This window comes from Cavia porcellus, unplaced genomic scaffold (assembly GCF_034190915.1).
Source record: "Cavia porcellus strain 051 isolate PalLab524CR breed Dunkin Hartley unplaced genomic scaffold, mCavPor4.1 scaffold_10, whole genome shotgun sequence".
Classification (NCBI taxonomy): Eukaryota; Metazoa; Chordata; class Mammalia; order Rodentia; family Caviidae; genus Cavia; species Cavia porcellus.
The window spans coordinates 7,590,902-7,610,130 of NW_026947493.1; the positions used below are offsets into that span (position 1 = coordinate 7,590,902).

At 34.0% G+C, this 19,229-nt stretch overlaps 1 protein-coding gene across 9 annotated transcripts in view; it reads right to left on the reverse strand.

Annotated features, from left to right (window-relative positions):
* Positions 1-19,229, reverse strand: part of Ankrd28 (ankyrin repeat domain 28) — a 207,763-nt gene that overhangs the window by 30,363 nt on the left and 158,171 nt on the right. For 8 of the 9 annotated variants that reach the window (XM_063256968.1, XM_063256969.1, XM_005008303.4 and 5 more), the window contains 6 exons: positions 17,368-17,446; positions 16,374-16,488; positions 14,509-14,591; positions 12,642-12,705; positions 11,472-11,540; positions 8,955-9,095 (listed from right to left, as the gene is read on the reverse strand). In XM_063256968.1, the coding sequence (XP_063113038.1) occupies positions 8,955-9,095; positions 11,472-11,540; positions 12,642-12,705; positions 14,509-14,591; positions 16,374-16,488; positions 17,368-17,446 (551 nt within the window). Of the gene's footprint in view, positions 1-8,954; positions 9,096-11,471; positions 11,541-12,641; positions 12,706-14,508; positions 14,592-16,369; positions 16,489-17,367; positions 17,447-19,229 lie in introns of those variants that run through there. The other variant, XM_013143905.3, reaches the window with a different exon arrangement.

The following is a 19,229-nucleotide window of genomic DNA, read 5'->3' on the forward strand; positions in this document are numbered from 1 at the left end:
TATTAGGCTTAAAGATTATAAAACCTCTGCACAAAAAACCACCATGTAATCCATTTAAGACAAACATAAACAATGCTGTTAGAAGCCAAAATGTGAACCCATTTCATAGGGCTGTGGCTATGGTCTGAATATTTATATCCTTCCAATTTATATCAGATATCTTAACCTCAAGGTGATGACAATAGGAAGCAATGCCTTTGGAAAGTGATGAGAGCTCCCTCATGAATAGGATTAATGACTTACAAATGGGGCCTGAAGGGGCTCTTTTATTCCTTTCACCTTACAAGCAAAAATACAGCCTTCACTGCAAAAATCAATTCAAAATGGATCAAAGACCTAGGTGTTAAGACCTGAAACTAAAACTGTTTAAGAAACATAAGGAACACCCCTGAAGCCATAGGGACAGGCAAAGGCTTCCTGAACAACACTGTAATAATACAGGAAATAATAGTAAGAATCAACAGATGGGACATCAAATTAAAGTTTCTGCACAGGAGGGAAACAACTAACAGAGTGAGGAGACAGGCTAAATAACAGGAGTTATTCTGATACAGAATTAGTATTTAAAAATCTATAAAGAACTGAACCCCCCCCCCAAATAGACCAATTAATAAATGAGAAAAAGTACAAAATAAATACAAAATGCCAACATTTACATGAAAAAAGTTCACTATCTTTAGCCAAACTACACTGAGATTCCATCTTACATGGTCAGAATAGTCTATTATCAAAATTCACAAAATAAAACACCCCAAAAGTAAACAAAATGAAACAATGAATAAATGCTGGGAAGGATTTGGGGAAAAAAGGAAACTTTTTGTACTTCTGGTAGAAATATGAATTAGTACAGCCAATATGAAAGTCAGTATGGAGGCTCCTCAAAAAACTAAAAAAAAGAGCTGCTATTTGACCTAACTACACTACTCATTAGTATATAAGTGAAAAATTAAAATCAGCTTACTATTGGGGTACTTGCATATTTGTGTTTATTGCAGCAAATTCACAATACTCAAAGATATGGAACCGTATGAGAAGCCCATCAACAGATGAATAAAGAAAATGTGGTCTATGTACATGGTGAAGTATTATTCAGCTACAAGGAAAAACAAAATTCTGTCATTTCCAAAAAAATGGATGGCTCTACTTTGAAGGCAGTAAGATTCACTAAGATGCCCATTCTGGTTTGACTATTGTCTCCTTTGGAAGTCCTGTAATGTTTACAATGCCTCAGTTTTATTGGTCTTGTTCTCTACTGTTTTGTCCAACTTTATAACATCTAATGAGATAGACAATTCTTTTTAAGGAAACAAGAGACAACGTTGATAACCATTGTTGATAATCTTGTACTCTGTTCTACATCATGTGCTATGTCTATCCTTGGTTTTGACTGACAGCTTTGTTTTGCCATATTTGATTTTATTCTCTCCCCCCCAAAAAAAGTAATAAGAACTAAGGAGTAATAAAATCCAAAATGTGTAAATTTTGTTGTAAAAAAGAGAGGGAGGAAAAAAAAAAAAAAGAGCTCTAACGGATATAACAGCAAGTGTGTTTAGGGGTGTTAAATAGCTGACTATATTAATGTTTTTGGATCATTGAACACAGCTGTTTGCAGTCTCTCTGTTTGAATGTCTACTTTGTATTCTTTGATACTGTGATTTGAGCAACTATTTCCAAGATGATAATATGTAATCTATTAACAGGTGATTTCTTACTGTTTTTTTTTTTTTTTGTAGTTCTGTATTATGTGTAACCTTACACCGCTTTGTTTTGTTTTGTGTTTTTCTCTTTTTCCTCTTGAATAAAATTAAAAAAAAAATGGATGGCTCTAGAAACGATAAGGTAGAGCAAAAAAGTCAAGACTCAGATAAATGAAATCTATTACGCTTTTCCTAATATATGGAATCTAAAAAAAATGACAATAAAGTAAAAGGGAGACTATTATTAGACAAGAGGAAGGGATAGAGCAGGTGAGTAATAGGAGGAATGAATACAAGCAAACCACACACACTGAACCCCCACCCACCCACATGAAACTAGGGAAACAGGACAAGGGCAGCGATGGGGGAAATAAAAGAGGATCCATAAAGGAAAATATACAAGATTGAAATATTTAAAAATTTGTTCATGTGTTCAAGAAAATTAAAAAACAAGTTACAAATTGGGAACACAGAACAACCCTGAATATATAAAAACTCCTCAAAAATTCAACAACTATAAGATTAACACAAATAATAGGCAGGACTAAAGTTATATAACAGAGGCTATAAAGAATACAAAAAAGCACATAAAAGAGATGAATCATTCAACATTAGCCATTAATAAAATATAAATTAAAATCATAATTAGAAACCACTGCACATCAGAATTTTTAAAAGTACCGACAATTCTGAATGCTGCCAATAAGGTGGAGCAACCAGAATTCTCAAACACTGCTGGTGAAGTTGCAGATGGTACAGCTATTCTAGAAACACTTTCTCATATTAAACAAACACCTATCATATGATTCAGTAACCCTACTTCAAGAGAAAAAGATTTATGTTTCACACTCAAAAACTGTACAAAATTTCAGGGTAGCTAAAAATTAACCATGCCTTTAAACTGGTGTACTATGATACATTCAAAACAATGAAAATAAACTATTCATACAAACAATAAGATGAATTGTGAAGGCAGCTGCACAGTAAAAGAAGTCAATCTCAAAAAGCTACAAAATATATGTTCCCATTGTATGACATTCTCAAAAAGACAAACTTAGAGTGATGAAAGACTGATCAGTAAGTATGAAGGGAAAAGAGATGACAGCAACAGCATACCAGGAGGGGTGTTTAGAGTGATGAAATTGTTCTGTTTGATAGTGTTATGCCTTGTGTCTAGATGTCCTCTTTACCTCAGGCACTTTTAGATGGGCTTTTTCAGAGTCAGCCGAATGTAGAGTTTGTGACTCATTTGTAGTACAATGCTGGGATTAAGGGTGCTGGCATTAACGGTGGGTGATTGCTGGAGCAGTCCACTGATTGGATTGGAACTACCCTAATCCAACAGTCTGGATAATGAGAGGGGCTTTCGCTGTCTTCTGCCTCCATGAACTGTTGCTCTCTGCCATGTGCTATCCTGCTTTGAAGCCAGTTTATTATACTGAAGCCCCCACAAGCTATGAGCTAAATAAACCTTTAACTTTGGGTGTTGGGTTTTTGTCTCAGCAATGAGGAAAAGCACTAAGGCATAATGGTGTGTGTGTGTATATATATCTATATATCTATATCTACACTTTAATGCTTATTGTAGCATGAATCACAAAAGCCAAGAAACAGAAACAAGTGTCCATCAGCTGATGAGAGGATAAAGAAAAAATGAAACCAATACACAATGGAATACCATCAGCCATAAAAAGTGACTTTTCTTGTTGTTTGCAACAACAGCATGCAACTAGACATCACTGTGTTAAACTGATCTAAGACAGGTAAAAAATAAGTATTATGATTTTCCTTGTACATCAAATTTGGAAAAGTTCTCATAGAAGTTACAGGGAAAGTAGAATGATGGTCATAGATGGGAGGGAAGAAATGGGGAGGGATTGATTAATGGTTACTAAGTTGTAGTTAGGAATAACTATCTAACGGGCCTCCTGTTGCAGAGTAGGGTGATGGCAGGTAACCATGTACTGCATATATTTAAAAAAAATAAAGAAATAATACTTGAGACAGATGTTTAAAACCTGATTTAATCCTTACACAAAGACCATCTGTACCAAAACATCCCATAGTAATTATATGCAATTTTTAAATGTAATAGTTACAATTAATTTAATTAAAAAAATAAAAATTCCTATATCAAAAGGAAAAATAAAAAAGAATGCAGTCTTCAGTGAGGAAGAGGGCTTTCACCAGATACTAAATCTTCCAGTGCCTTGATCTTGGACTTTGCAATCTCCAGACTTTGAGAAGTGGGGTGTCCTCACAGAGCAATCCTATAAGTCATATAGAACCAGAAGAAAGCCAGAATAGCAAAAGTAATCCTGGGCAACAAGAGCAAAGCAGAAAGCATTCTGACTTCAAATTATACTACAAAGTTACACACTAATAAAAAAATTAGTATAGTATTGGTGCACAAATAGGCATGTGGATCAATGGAACAGAACAGAGTATGCTGAAACAACTTCAGGCATATTCCGCTACCTGATCTTTTTTTTTTGGTCTTTTTCCTTTTTATCAGTACCGGGGATCGAACTCACGACTGCCTGCTTCCAAGGCAGGTGCTTATGCCACTGAGCTAAATCCCAGCCCCCAGCTACCTGATCTTTGACAGAGAGGCCAAAAACACGAGATAGCCTCTTCAATGAATGGTGCTGAGAAAACTAGTTATTAACACACAGAAGACTTAATCTGGACTTGTATCTCTCACCATGCATTCAAATAAAAATAGATCAGAGATCTAAATGTTAAAATAGAAACTATCTGTTGGAAGATAAAATAGGTAAAATCTTTGAAGACACAAGCATAGGCAAAGATGTTCTGAACAGAACTTCAATTGCAGAAGAAACTGAACTAAGTATTAACAAATAGGACCATAACAAATTAGAAAGTTTCCTCACAGGAAAAAAATCCAACATTTTGAAAACATAATCTGTAGCATGGGGGAAAAAATCTGCCAGCTATTCCTCAGAAAGAGGACTAATATCTAGAATACATAAAGAACTAAAAAAAAAATATTAAGACTTCCCCAAATAAAAGACTCAATCCATACCCAGGCAACTAAAATAAAGACATTTCTCAGAAGAAAAAGCACAAAAGGCCAATAAATACATGAAAATCATCTCAACATTGTTGACCATTAGAGAAAAAATTAAAACAACACTGAGATGCTATCTTACTACAGAAAGAAAACTAATAACAATAAATGTTGCTGATGCTGTGGTGGTGGGGCTTTCTATATTGTTGGTAGGAATTAGGAATGTGTACTAGTAGAACCACTGTGGAAATCAGTATGGTGAATTCTCAAGAAAACTAGAATTGAAAATCCCATTTGGCCCAGCTCTTCCGCTTCTAGGTAATTCCCCAAAAGAATTAAAGACATTTTATTACAGTGATACATGTGTACTCATGTTTATATGAGCACAACTCATAATAGCTCAATCTTGCAAGCAGCCTGTGTGCTCATCAACAGATGATTGGACAAGGAAAATTTGCTGTTTACCCACAAGGGATCACTACTCTGCCATAAAGGCTCTAAACCTGAGCTATCTCTAGGAAAATGGATGTACTTTGAGACCAAGATGTGAAGTGAAAGAAATCAGATACACAATTTAAATGTAGCATGCTATGGGTTTATGAGAGAAACCCAAAACATAAATAAAGAACACAATAAAAGATAATAGAAAATAGGAGGTAGGTCTTTTGCAAAAGGGAAACGGACCAAGAGATGGCAGGAGAGAAGAAAAACAAAATTAAGATGTGTTATGTACAAGTACCAACTCCCCATGAGGCGTATAATTATATACTACAACCCCCCACACACATAAATATTAAAAAAAAAAAAAGGAAAGCGGGGTGCTGCTGTTAACAAATATCAAGAAATACAAAAGTGGATAATGAATAGATGCTGGAAATCTTTTTAAACAAAAAATGATACAAAATTTCAAAATGACATAACAGAAGATTAACAATGGTTAATACACTGTGTAGTTATCTGCAAAGTAGTTGCTCAGATTGTAAGACAAAGACATGAAAAAATGATCAAATGATGAAAACACAAACCATCCTTTTCGATGAGCAGAGATTAGTAGTGTAACTGTATCAGACATATATGTATTCCCTTCTTTTCTCCTTTCCTACATCCTAGTTCTTCTTTTCTTTGAGCAGTTTCTTCCCCTTTCTCAGTATCTATTGTACATTTTAGATCCTACTTACTCTTTCAGTTTTTTACATTAGGGAAACAATACAATGTTTAGGTATATACTAGATATCACATTCCATAAAATTTTTTTTCTTTGGTTTTTTTTTTTTTTGTCTTTTTCTTTTTTATCAATAACCAGGGATCAAACTCACGACTGCCTGCTTGCAAGGCAGGCGCTTATGCCGCTGAGCTAAATCTCTAGCCCCATTCCATAAAATTTTGTAAAAGCGTTTACCTCTTTGGTTAAGGCTCTGATGGACATGAAACAATTATTTACAGACACATATAGAAACACAAGTGTTATATACCAGACATCGGGCAAGAGGAGGGTTTCTTCCTTATCCTGTGTAAAGCAGTGGTGGCAAACCTATGGTACATGTGCTGCAGCAGGCTGTTAGTACCACTGACAGCTCTAAAAGATCTGCCACCACTGATACATGGTACAAGAGGGAACAACTACCACAAACTTTCCCTTCTGTTACTTGTACTTATGTAGGAGAGGTGGGAGATCCTTACCACTTTGCAAAAAGCCACCCTATTTCTCATTAACTGGGAAAGAGAACTGTATTTATTAATAGTTAATATGTTTGTGACAGGAATATATTTATTTACCATACTTTTACATCATGAGAAAATAAAGACATTTCAGAAACTTTGCTAAGTCATGACTCTATGAACCAGGGCCTTTTTGCATACTACGTTAAGTAAGTACTTTGAGCTATGTCACTAGTCAAATAATAGTAATTTGGAGCTGTTCTACAAAGACTTCACTCTTATTTTGGCAGATGTATGAATTAATTATACTAGATTTGCTTACTACTCAAACTATGAATGAAATCTTTGAAATACAGAAAAGTAAACCAATCCTTTAGAGCTATTAATTTATCATTCAAAATGATTATTACAAGGATGCCTCTAGGGGCTGGGCATAGTGGCATAAGCACCTGCTTTGCAAGTGTGTGGTCATGAGTTTGATCGCTGGTACCAATAAAAAAGAAAAAGACAAAAAAAAAAAAAAAAAAAAAAAAGGATGCCTCTAGTACTATAGAATGATTATTGTGGTTTATACTTCTAGAAGGTTTCTAAGTAAGACGTCACTGAATCAATACATGAAAACACTAGGCAGGATCTCTAGGATTCTGAAACTTTTGAGACAAAAAACAGAGGATCCAAGATTGATTGATTTATACATATTCTCTTAAGGAAGCAGATTCTAATTTTACAGATGAAGAAACTTTTGCTCAACAATTACTTGCTCAGGCTCAAACAGGTCCAATATGGAGACCTCAAGATATGAGTCTTTTTGATCTCAAAATGTCATGCTCTTTCCAGTACACTAAGGTGCTTAATATAAATACCGACAATATGTAAATAATTAAAGTCTCTAGCTTACCTGCTCAAAACAGTTTATATTATGCAAGAAAACTTAATCCCTTAGTATGGTCAAGTGCTAGCATACCCCTATGGAAAGAGCTCATTGGGTGAAAACAGAACTACACATTCTCAACACCATGGGTTAAATACTATGTAGTTCTTTTTCTCATAAGAATTCAGGTTTAATGCGATTGTCTAGGGGTAGAAGGAAAATGGTGTAACCTGTGTGTTTGTGGTGCACGGGTGGAACAGGTCACAGGGACACTCAGTGGAACTTAGATCAGCCTGAACTGTACTCAATAACCAATCTGTGGGAATAGTAAAAGGACCACAGATGGTGAAAAAATATGACCTATTTTTAAGAAAAACTACAAACCAAATCCTAAAGTTGCAAAACCAATAAACTGAGGGATAATCTGCTCATCCACTTTCACCAAGTATTTTTTTGATTTAAAGTCCTTATCACAGATTTTCTTTAAATAGTTACTATCCAAAAGCACACTCAACACTTTGACTTCTTCCAAAACCTATATAAAACTTTTCTGACATAAATCAAAGGGTCTAAGGTGACATATTCCTGAAATACAAGTCACATTTTACTAGTGCCTACAAAGTTAAAATTTTAGTCACAAATTCAACAAAAGAAAATGTTATAAACCAGTTGTGGCAGCATATCCCTAATAATCCTAGCACTCTGGGAGGCTGAGGCAGGTGGATCACAAATGTGAACCCAGACTGCAACGTGATCCCATTTTTAAAAACGGGCTGAGGATACAGCTCAGTGCGAGAGCACTGGGTTGAAATAAAACAACCAAAATATAAACAAATAAATAGAAATGAAAAGGAAATGTTATAGAAATTATTTGAAATTAGTTACTGAGTCTCTAGAATTATGCCTTTTATTTTGAGGATTAAAAAGTAAATAATGAAAACCAAGGAAACAATTTGATGTTAAATGCAATTTCCAAGAGGTAGATTTTATAGTATCTCTCCCTAAAAATGATTATTTTTACCATATTTTTATTCTTCACTGACTCAAACACATGGAAAATAGCACTGAAGATCTGTTTCTGATCTTCAATGAGTTTTCTTCCACAAAAACAAAACAAATAAACATAAGATACTATAAATGAGTCATTTGACAATTGAGTAGTATTTATGAAAGTTTATGTATCAATCATTTTTTCCTCATTCATTGTTGGTCATATTCATTTACTGTATTTCTAATTTATTTACTTAAGCAGTGTGCAGTACCTATTATGTGCCACTTGCTGACAGTTCAGTTACCACTTATTGGATACTAATTTATAAGTGTTCTTTGCAAATTTGACTTATTTGTGAAGGATACTTGTATCCAATCTCCTAATACTGTCCATCCTTCCCACCTTTTAAATTCTCCTTTTCAAATGGAAAAAACATGAAAGTGTTATTAAAATTTTTTTTAGATAGGGATGAGCAAAGAACCTTTTATCTTTAGTTTTCCAGATCAGTTAGTAAGACAGACTGCTCAGCAGACCAGGTAGAAATAACTGTGATCTAGGAGTAATTATGAAATCTATTTATTTCCCAAATTATGGGCTTAGGAAAAGATAACCAATAACAAAATATGTAAGAAGGAAAAAAGAAATTTACAATAGAACAGCCAGTTGACAGAAGTAATTCTTCACTTTCATCCATATGATACTTACTTGCCATCTGTGTCTGACGTAGCTGCATAGTGCAGGGGTGTGCAGCCTCTTTCATCAAGGTCATTCACACTTGCTCCTGATCCCACAAGAGCAAACAGGCACTGGTAATTGCAGTTGGCAGCAGCATAATGCAGCGGAGATCTTTTGTGACCAATACAAGAAAGATAAAAGCCAGGGATATGCAACAGTAAACAAGAGCAGCGTTGACTCTTCATCCACTTACACACACTGTATTTACAAGTTTTACACTGAGTTCTACCATGCACCAAGTCTTTCAGAGGGCTGAACATAAAACTAGGAGACAGGAAGGTATTACAGAACTTTTTGGTAAAAAAAATAAAACTGAAAGAGTTATTTACTGGTCTGCTACCAACTGCAATCTGAGTGAATTATGAACTACAATATTCTCTTCAGAAACTCGTATGCTTTCATTTTAACAAACCTTTCCCTAAACCAATACAAACATCTGAGAGTACAGTTAGCAGACACTGTTCATTATATTAGCAAAGGAATGAAGAGTAAGAAGAAAAAAATTTAAGGATTAAAAACAGTATGTTGTTATATAAACTGCATAAAAATCTTGAATAGTAATGTCAGATTTCTCAAGCAATAAAGACCTAGTTTTGAAGACTACTATTTCATTATTCAGATAAGCAGGAATGCTGTTTTAATTTCTAAAGACCGAATATCTACAGCTGATTTTTTTTTCTAGTTACTAATCTGTATCAGAATCTTTTTAGGACTGCCTTCAGATTATAAAATCATGATGATTCCATGATCTCTCACGTGTATGTGTGTGAGGGGGCACTGGGGATTGAACCCAGGGCCTTGTACCTAATAGACATGTGGTTAATCACCGAGCTACATCCTCAGCCCGATTCCACGATTTCTTAAAACAACAACAACAACAACAACAACAACAACAACACCCAGTAAAATAATGGTAAATTTAGGACAGTCTTCATACTATTATTTTTCCTAAATATTTACCTAAGAAAATGAGTAAAATGGTTTTGTCTTATTTGATTATAAAGATATTTTAACAAATGCAATTAAAATGAATTACTTTGAAGCTTCTAAACTCAGAACATATGCTTCAGAAGCCTTTTCTGATATCTGTAGTATAGAATGCCTGAAATGTTATAAATTAATATAAACTAGAATCAACTACAATTATAAAAGCTATAAAACTATATTAAAGTACAATTGTAAAAACTATAAAAATATTGCATTCCTAGGCCAAAGTAATTCTTGACTTTGACGATCATTAATTACTTCCACTAGTAGGCTTATGAGATCAGGCTGTTTGTCAAACTAATTTGGGGTCAAATCATTTTTTTTCCTATTCTTTTCTGTATTCCTAACATATGCAATTCTTTTTACTTCTCTGCTACACTGGTGTCATCATATATACCAACAAACATTCATACATTTCCTTTCGATATACTTCCCTGTTATATACTTTTGATATGTACAATTTTCAGCTGCTGACACAATTTTGTTTAAACTATCATCTTCATCTTTCAAACAAATACTTCTTTCCTGAATGGTTTAATGCACTCTTTTCTATTTCTGCTCTAAATAGGACTAGATAATGTAACTTCATATACTGCTCTTACAAATGTAACAACAATGAGGCTTGAGACTCAACAATGGGAGAGGACATTAGCTGAATGACAATAGATTCGTTACTGTAAATAACTTCTAGAGATTCTATTTGTAGAATATGTAAAAGTGTGAGAGAGATTTATATACAAAAGAAAAGAGTAAAATCACACATATATTTGTAGTCTATTTCCTTCTTTAACAGTACTTTGTAACCAGATATGGGAAGTATAATTTTCACAAAGGAATGATGTGAGGAAAGAACTCTGTTACGGTATTCTAGATAATGTCAGTTTCCATTTTTAAAATTTTGAGACAGGGTCTACTAAGTCCCTAAGTTCTTCAGGCTAGGCTTGAACTTATGATTCATCAGCCTCAACCTCCCAGAGTGCTGGGATTACAGGCATGCGGCACCATAGCCTGCTACTGAGAGTTTCTTGAAGGAACACAGGTACCATGCAATTTTAAATTTCCATGCTATATTATGGGCCAAGAAGGAGTGCTATTAAAAAGTATAGATGTAGTAACACCAGCTACTAGGGGCTAAGGCAACAGGATTCCACGCTGGAGGAATGAATGAACGCATGAATGGCTTGCTAATGATGTAGCTCAGTGGCAAAGGGCTTGCCCTGCAAGTGGGAGGGCCTGGGCTTAATAACCACCATTGGAAAAAAAGTAGAGGTATTTCTAAGGATAGGGGTGTGGCTGATAGTCTAGGCTATTAGAGGAACTCAAGAGGAAGACTATGGGTAACAGTAAATATATAGAATCTGCTAGCTTTGGTGGGACACTAGACAAACATCATTACAATGCAGAGGATACTTAACTGTTCAGTTAATTTTCAGAAATCAGAAGCTCAAGCACTTCATTAAGTAAATAAAGTTTAGGCTCTATAGAGGAACTGTACCCTACCTTCCAAATTTGTCTTTTTTATTGAAGTCTGCACCAGTATTCAGCAGAAGGTTTAGGCACTCCAAGTTCCTATTCAGTAAAAAGAAAAACTTAGTTGTCAGTGATTTTATAAAAAAATTAATAGATTTAAATGAGCATATAAGCATGTTTTTAAATGAGGATAATGCAAGCAAAATGACATGATCCACACTTTATAAATAAAATATTATAATTCATCTTATTGAGAATTTAAAAATCATATACATACATATTGGCACATTGATAGGAAATAACAAGTGAATCATGTCGCTATTTAAAAAGGTAGATCAAATCTATAAAAGAAATCCCCAAGTAATTTTTAGGAAATAAGATGTTTACTATTAAACGGTTTTTTAAAAAAATCTCAGAATCACAGACAGCATCCCTAGTGAGCTTTCCAATACTTTCTTCTACTTGCTTGCTTTTATGTATCCTTAAAATTGTAGGAGATGTTATATAACCATAAATCCCTCTCATAATCCATTGCTACAGTATAGCCTTGCCCTGGTATTGATTCTTGGTTCAGCATATTTGTTCTCTGAAATCAACATAAATTTTTAGGGAATTATCACTAGAAATAAAGTTCTTCCAAAATGTCCTTTTGATAAAATCATGAATTAAATAGCCAACCACAAATCTAAATTATCAGAATTACCAGCAGGTTAGCAGTAAGATTTCAGAGCTCAGAAGTACTTTAAGGTTTTTTTTCAGTACAGCCAACAGACTAATTTCTCTGAAATGTTTTAATCTCAAATTTTCCTCTTCCCACTAAAAAAATAAATGCAATAAACATTTTTCCAAAAAAATAATTTTTTTCTCTTATAAAAGAAAGACTTGGACATTTATTTTCTCTCCCCCACTTACAATCCATGACTGAAATGGAAGATGATGAAAAAAATCTTTTCCCAAGCAACTCTTGTTTTATTACTTTGTGGTGGTTCAGAACAAACAAGACAGGAACAAATAAAAGAGAAAAACTTACATGACCAGCTTCGTTATTTTCTCTTTTCCTTTCCACTCCCTCTTCTTCCCTCCCCTCTTCCTTCCTCTGCGCTGGGGCTTGAACCTAGGGCCTAAAATTTGTGCATTCACTGAGCACAAACTTCTAGGTCCCCTTGCTTTTTAAAATCGAAATAAGAACTATTAACATACCCTCCAGCTGCAGCTGCATGTAGACAGGTCCTGCCAAAATCATCAGGGGTATCTATATCAAATCCTGTAAGAATAATGTCTTATGTATTATATAATATTATAGCTGCACTAATTTTTAAATTAAAGTATCATGTCAAGAAATGTTAAGAATCCCATCCTTCCCAGCAATCTCAAACAAAATATAAAATAAAAATATCTAGGAAATGAAGACAAAATATTTTTAATAGTGTACAATGTTTCAAAAACCGACCACTAATGGATTTCTGGTTTTAGAACAGGAGCTGGTATACTTTATTAAAAGGCCATACCCAGTATGGCATGCATCTGTTCCTACAGACGCACTGAGTTGGGAGGCTGAGGCAGGAGGACAGCTTAAAACCAGGATTTCAAGGCCAACCTGGTCAACATAGCACAACTATACCACTTTGTCTCAAAAACACAACCTCAAGCTTCTTCTTCTTTTTTTTTTTTTTTTGGTATTGGAAATCTAACTCAGGACCTGGCACTTGCCAGGCAGGCACTGTGCATCTGAGCTACATCTCAGCAACCTCAAACTTCAAAAAGGCTGTTAGATACAATGGAATGTTATTCAGCAATAAAAAGAAAACATGGGTCAGGGATTTAGTTCAGCTGTACAATCGCCTGCATGGCACGTGCAAGGTTGTAAGTTGGATCCCCACTACCAAAAAAACAAAACAAAACCCCATAACATTATGCCAAACAACCCAGCCACAGTGTTGGGTGATTTTATTACTAAGAACTATTCAGCATAGACAAATTTAAAAAAATAGAAGATTAGTAGCTGCTTAGGGATTAGAAAGAGAAAAAATACAGATCAAGGGCTAGTGGTGCTCCTTTTACCCCAACTAAAGATATTTTAAATAGATTGTATTGATGGTTACATACCCCCAGAGACACACTAAAAAAAATACTGTACAGTATACTTTAAATGAGTAAACTGCATGGTGTGTGAATGACATCTCATAAAGCTGTTTTTTTTTTTTTTTAAGGTACCAGGGATCAAACTCACGACCGCACATTTACAAGGTGGGCGCTTATGACACTGAGCTAAATCCTTGACCCCTATTAAAGCTGTTTTTTAAAGAAAAGCCATGAGTACTATTTTTTTAACCTGTCAGTGAAGAGATTTTAGTCTTCCCTTTCATGGGAAATAGGTCTGTGAATATACTTGTGTGGACGTGGACATACACGCATAGACACTTAAAAAAATAGAAAAGAATATAAAGGAAGACAACTCACTTAAAACTCAGTAAAAATAGTGTTAATAAACAAAATTTATTCAACTTTCATAATATTGAGAAATAGACTATCACTTAAAATCAAGTCTTATTTAGTAACTCAATGCATTTTAGTTTTATAGTAGTAATTTTGGAAATACATTAATTCTATTTTGTTTCAAATCAAATGTAATTATGGCTTTTAAACTACTAAATATTGCATAAATAATTTCCCAAACCTAGAAGACATCACAGAATGGCTCTCAGCTCTTAAAATGGAAACCAAGACCAATAAAAAATGCAAATGAACATATTTTGCTTGTAGACATAAATAAATAAAAGACCACCATCTGATCAACAAAGCTGGTCTAGAAATACTCTATTTTCTATTCCTCAACTAACAAAGGGCGAAAAATCATTACAAAAATAAAACATTTCCAGAGCTGATAAGAAAACAAGGTAAGTCTTGGGGATATAGCTAAGTGGTATGGTCCCCTGGCAAGCACAAAGTCCTGAGTTTGATTCCTCATTCCAAAAAAAAAGAGAAGAAACTGTCTTAACAGTTTAGGGAGACAATGACGACAATAGGAACAGTAACAGCAAGTATGTGCTTGTAAAGGTTCCCTTACCTGAAGAAAGAAGTTTACGGCAGCAATCTGAAAATCCACTCAGTGCGGCCAAATGGAGGGGGAACATTCCATGTATGCCACGCCTAAGGTTAATAAGACACAGTACCTTCATTACAACTCAAGAAAAATACAATCATTTAAATAAATTATTAGGAGACTACCTAAATAAAAGATACTTATGCCAAAATTTCTCATACTTTGAAGAAAAATTTGGCTACCGGGTGAAAATGGGCATAAATTACTATTCAGGTTTTTTTTTCTTTTGTACTGGGAATGGAACTCAGCTATATCAATGGCCCTATTCAGCTGTTTTTTGAAGCATGTGCATGTTTTGTTGTAGGTTTTTTTTTTTTTCCATTTTGGTGAACTGGAGATTGAATCCAAGACCTTTACTCTGAGCTATACTCCTAGCCCTATTTTTATTTTTTACTTTGAGACAAGGTCTCACTAAATCACTGAATGGTCCAGGCTGGACTCACATCTGTGATCTACCTGCCTCAGCATACCAGAGTGCTGAGGCAACAGGTGTGTGCTACCACAACTGGCTCAAGAGAAGGTTTTCTCCAACTTCAGCATTATAGTCATTATGGACTTTGTTATATAAGGGTAGCACGGTCTATACTGTAAATGTAGGATCTTCAGTATCATTCCTAGGCTATACGTATTAGATGTCAGTAACACTTTTCTTCCTGACCAGAAATGTCTCTACAACAAAATTCACTGTCCATTTAACCTCCATTTATATCCATTCCCATAAGGCAACCTGCTCAAGGAATGTTCACTGAAGTAATTCTTTAATAGTGAAAAATTGGAATCAACTTATGTTTATAATTAAGGAGAATAAATTATAAATCTGTTTACAATTCAACTTTGTAACATAAATGAACCAGAGCTACTTGCAGAAAAGTAAAAATGCCCCAAATTTGTATCTATGTGGCTGAATCAGTAAGTTAATGTAAATTTTTGAAGTTGCCCAATATATATGTACAGTAGCATATCACACAGTTTATTACTGAATATGATATATTGGACAATAAATACACCAATTTAAGTATGTACAGTGTTCACTGTTGCAACACATATACAAAAGAATTTTTCTTTTCAAATAAAATTTTACTAAGAAACAATAATAAAATAAAAATGAACCATTCTAACTGTAGTGGGGAATAGCAAATTCCCCTCAGTTCTAGGGATTGAATCTAGGGTCTTTGCCCAGAGTGACACCCCTATCCTTTAAAATATTGTTTATTTTGAGCCAGGGTCTTGGGGCTGAGGAATGTAGCTCAGGGGTGTAAGCACCTGTGTGGCAAGCACAAGGTTTGATTCTTGGTGCAGACAAAAAAAAAAAAAAAAAAAAAGACAAGAAAAGAAAAGAAACAAAGAAAGAAAAACAAACAAAGTAACAAACAAACAGGGTCTTGCTAAATCATTAAGTTGGGCTCAATCTTGTGATCCTGCTGCTTCACAGAACAAGGAATCTTCAGCAGCAATCACAGAACCCCTGAGATCTGCACAGCACAGAGGGGACACTCTAGATAGTGTTTAGATAGAAAAGTATTTACTGTGTATAACTTTTTTTTTTTGGTCTTTTAAGTACTTTTAGATTAAATGTAAAGAACACAAAAATTAAGTCTGATTGAAACTGCCTATCATATTACTCAGGCTTGAGGAAGAACCGAGGTAAAATATGCAAAAATGTACTAAATAAAATTGTACTTAAATATTTTCATCTACAGTGCTTTCAATAAAGATGAAATAGTACAGTATTAAGAAAATTCACATTGCTACCTGATATACCACAAAACTAGTTCATTTCTTTTTGTTTCCTTGTAACTGCTATCAACACCTCTGACCATAATACTTACTTTGCAGTGTCAGCACCACTTGTAATAAGAGTGTTGATCAGCAGTTCATGGCCATATCGTGCTGCTATGTGCAAAGGCGTGTTTCCATTCTTATCCTCACAGTCTATCACAGCTCCTGTAATACAGGATATACTGTCAAACACTACAGACTATACAACCATCAAATTAAATCTGTAACATGTAGTACAATATAAAATATTTGAACAGTATTTTATATTGTACTACCAGATGCAGCAATTCTAACTACATTTCACTGATGGCTGATGGGGCCAATCACTTGATGTTACAGATATCATGCTTAAGACAGTTTGTGAATTGAGCAAAAGATTTTAATGCATTTTAAATTCACCAACAGGTTCTAGGAACCAACAAATTTAGAAACCACTGTGTCAGTAAGCATGTTTCTTTAAGAGAAACACTTCTTAGGGCTTTAATGTGCATAACTGTCCAACAGAAAGAGTACAAAACACTTCTTCAAAAATGACTTGATCAAGATTCTATGTCTAGGTTTTTTCCTGTAAAACTATAGCACCTAAGCAAAACCAAATGAAACTAAAAGATCAAATTTAAAAAAAAACCTCCAGCAAGATTTATACAACATTTTATACTTTGAGGACTGTTAATAGTTCCGTGGAACATGATTTTAGAAACATGGATTTAAAATAAAACATCTAAAAGTTCTTTTTATTTAGAAGTTTAGCTTCATTAGTACTGATTCAAACACAAAGTTTCTAGTAGGGGAAAAGCAGTTTTCTGCTGAGTAGTGCTGAAAAATTCAATACTAAATGATCTAGAAATAATCCAGGTAAAATAATAGAAAAATAAATTATGAAACATAACATATACATGGCATTTTATAGTCTTAATATTTGCTTTTCAAGAGATTTGAACCACTAAAAATATGTACACTGTTATGAAATTCCTCAATACCATCTATTTTGTGGATATTTTTATTACATTTAAGAAATAAAAAACAAACAGAAATACTTTTTACCACTCTGGATAATGGTTTGTGATCTGGAGAATCTACCGTGGAGAGCAGTCATGTGCAGTGGGGTTTTCCCATCTTTACTCTGAAATAATCCAACACAAATTTTTTTAAAACCACTGTTATATCTGTAATATGTAATCTTCAGTTTTGTTCTGAATATCCTCCTAAGCTGTCATTTTTCTACAGCTGTTACTCAGGCATTAAGTTTAACCGAAGCTGGTGGTAAAATTGCTGTTCAAAATTATAAACAAATTTTTCTTTGCCTCATAAAGCACAAATATGCAAAATACATTTACAAAAAGCTTTATGTGGAATAATCTTAGTATCATTCTTACTCAGTAGGTGGGGAAAACTGATACAAGAAGATATTAAATGTTTCAACCAAAAACACATAAGCAGGAGTGGTATAGCCAGTATATGAATTCCATGTTTAAGACTTAAAATTTCACAATATATCAATGTTTTAATTCTGAATCCTTTCTTGACCAAGGAAAAGTATGACAATTAAAGTCAGTTACTATCAATCATTTTAAAAATGTATGTGTAATTTGTTAATAATTATTTCTAATCAGTACTGAACTACTTTCTCAAAACACTTGAAACACTAAGACTGACTACACATGTGAGTATGTCATGTACAAATTCTAATATGAAAATAAACAATCCTTGAGGTAGGTGGAATTTTTTCTTATGAATTAGGTTAATTTCTTTTCTTTCCTAAAATCTTTTGAGATTAATCAATGTATATATAAAAGGAAGAAACTGGCTTGTAGCATCTAATCCTTTCACAATAGTCAGCATGCTTTTGGTGTAAACTAAAATGTGACAAAAAGTTTATACTAATGCTATATTAAGAAATTATACTATGCTATATTAAGAAATCTTCATGCCATTTGGAGTATTACAGCAACACTATGAATAGCTGCACCTCAGTATTATTTTACACTACAATTTTATATGAAGTTTTCAGGTAAACAGGTCATCCAGGTAATCTTAAAAAATTTACAGTTTTAGAGGCAGTGCAAGAAGGAATGAGGGAGAGAAAATGTACACAAGCATGGGGTCTGGAGTAAGTAACAACCGCATGAATCTCATCACTATAACTTACTACCAGCAAGCTTTTAAATAAACTACCCAACTTCTCCGAGCTTTGTTTCTCAACTAAAAATGAAGACAATGCCACCAACACGTGGTAGTCTGTCGTACATAGTAAACACACTTTGCAAAATACATTTTCTTTTTTTTTGGTCTTTTTCGTTTTTTTATTGGTACCAGGGATCGAACTCACGACTGCCTGCTTGCAAGGCTGGCACTTACGCCGCTGAGCTAAATCCCCAGCCCCGCAAAATATATTTTCAAAATGTCCACATAACACAACAATATATCTTAATAATATCAACTATCATTTTTATTTGGTGTTTTAGAAAAAAAGAAAACAAAAAGCATTTAACACAAGGAAGCTGGTTTCTTTTCAAAGTGTTCCTTACGTGACAAATTTTTATTTTATTTACTTATTTTGAGGCAGTTTTGCTATATATGTTAAGGGAACTTGAACTCACTATGTAGCCCAGGCAATCCTTGTGCCTCAGCATCCTTGTGCTGGGATTACAGCATGTGCCACTTCCACACTACACTTGGTTCAATGATTGACTTTTAAACACTAAGCTTTTACCAACAGCCATTTTTTTACAGACAAATACAACCCCTTGACAAAAAAGTAATATATAAAAATTAGGATTCACAAAATGATGAAATTTGGAACATTTAATTTTAATTAACTTATATATAGTAACCACAGTGTTTCGAGAAGTTTAAAACATTTCTTATATATCATTTAGTCCTTACAACCAGATGAGATAGACACT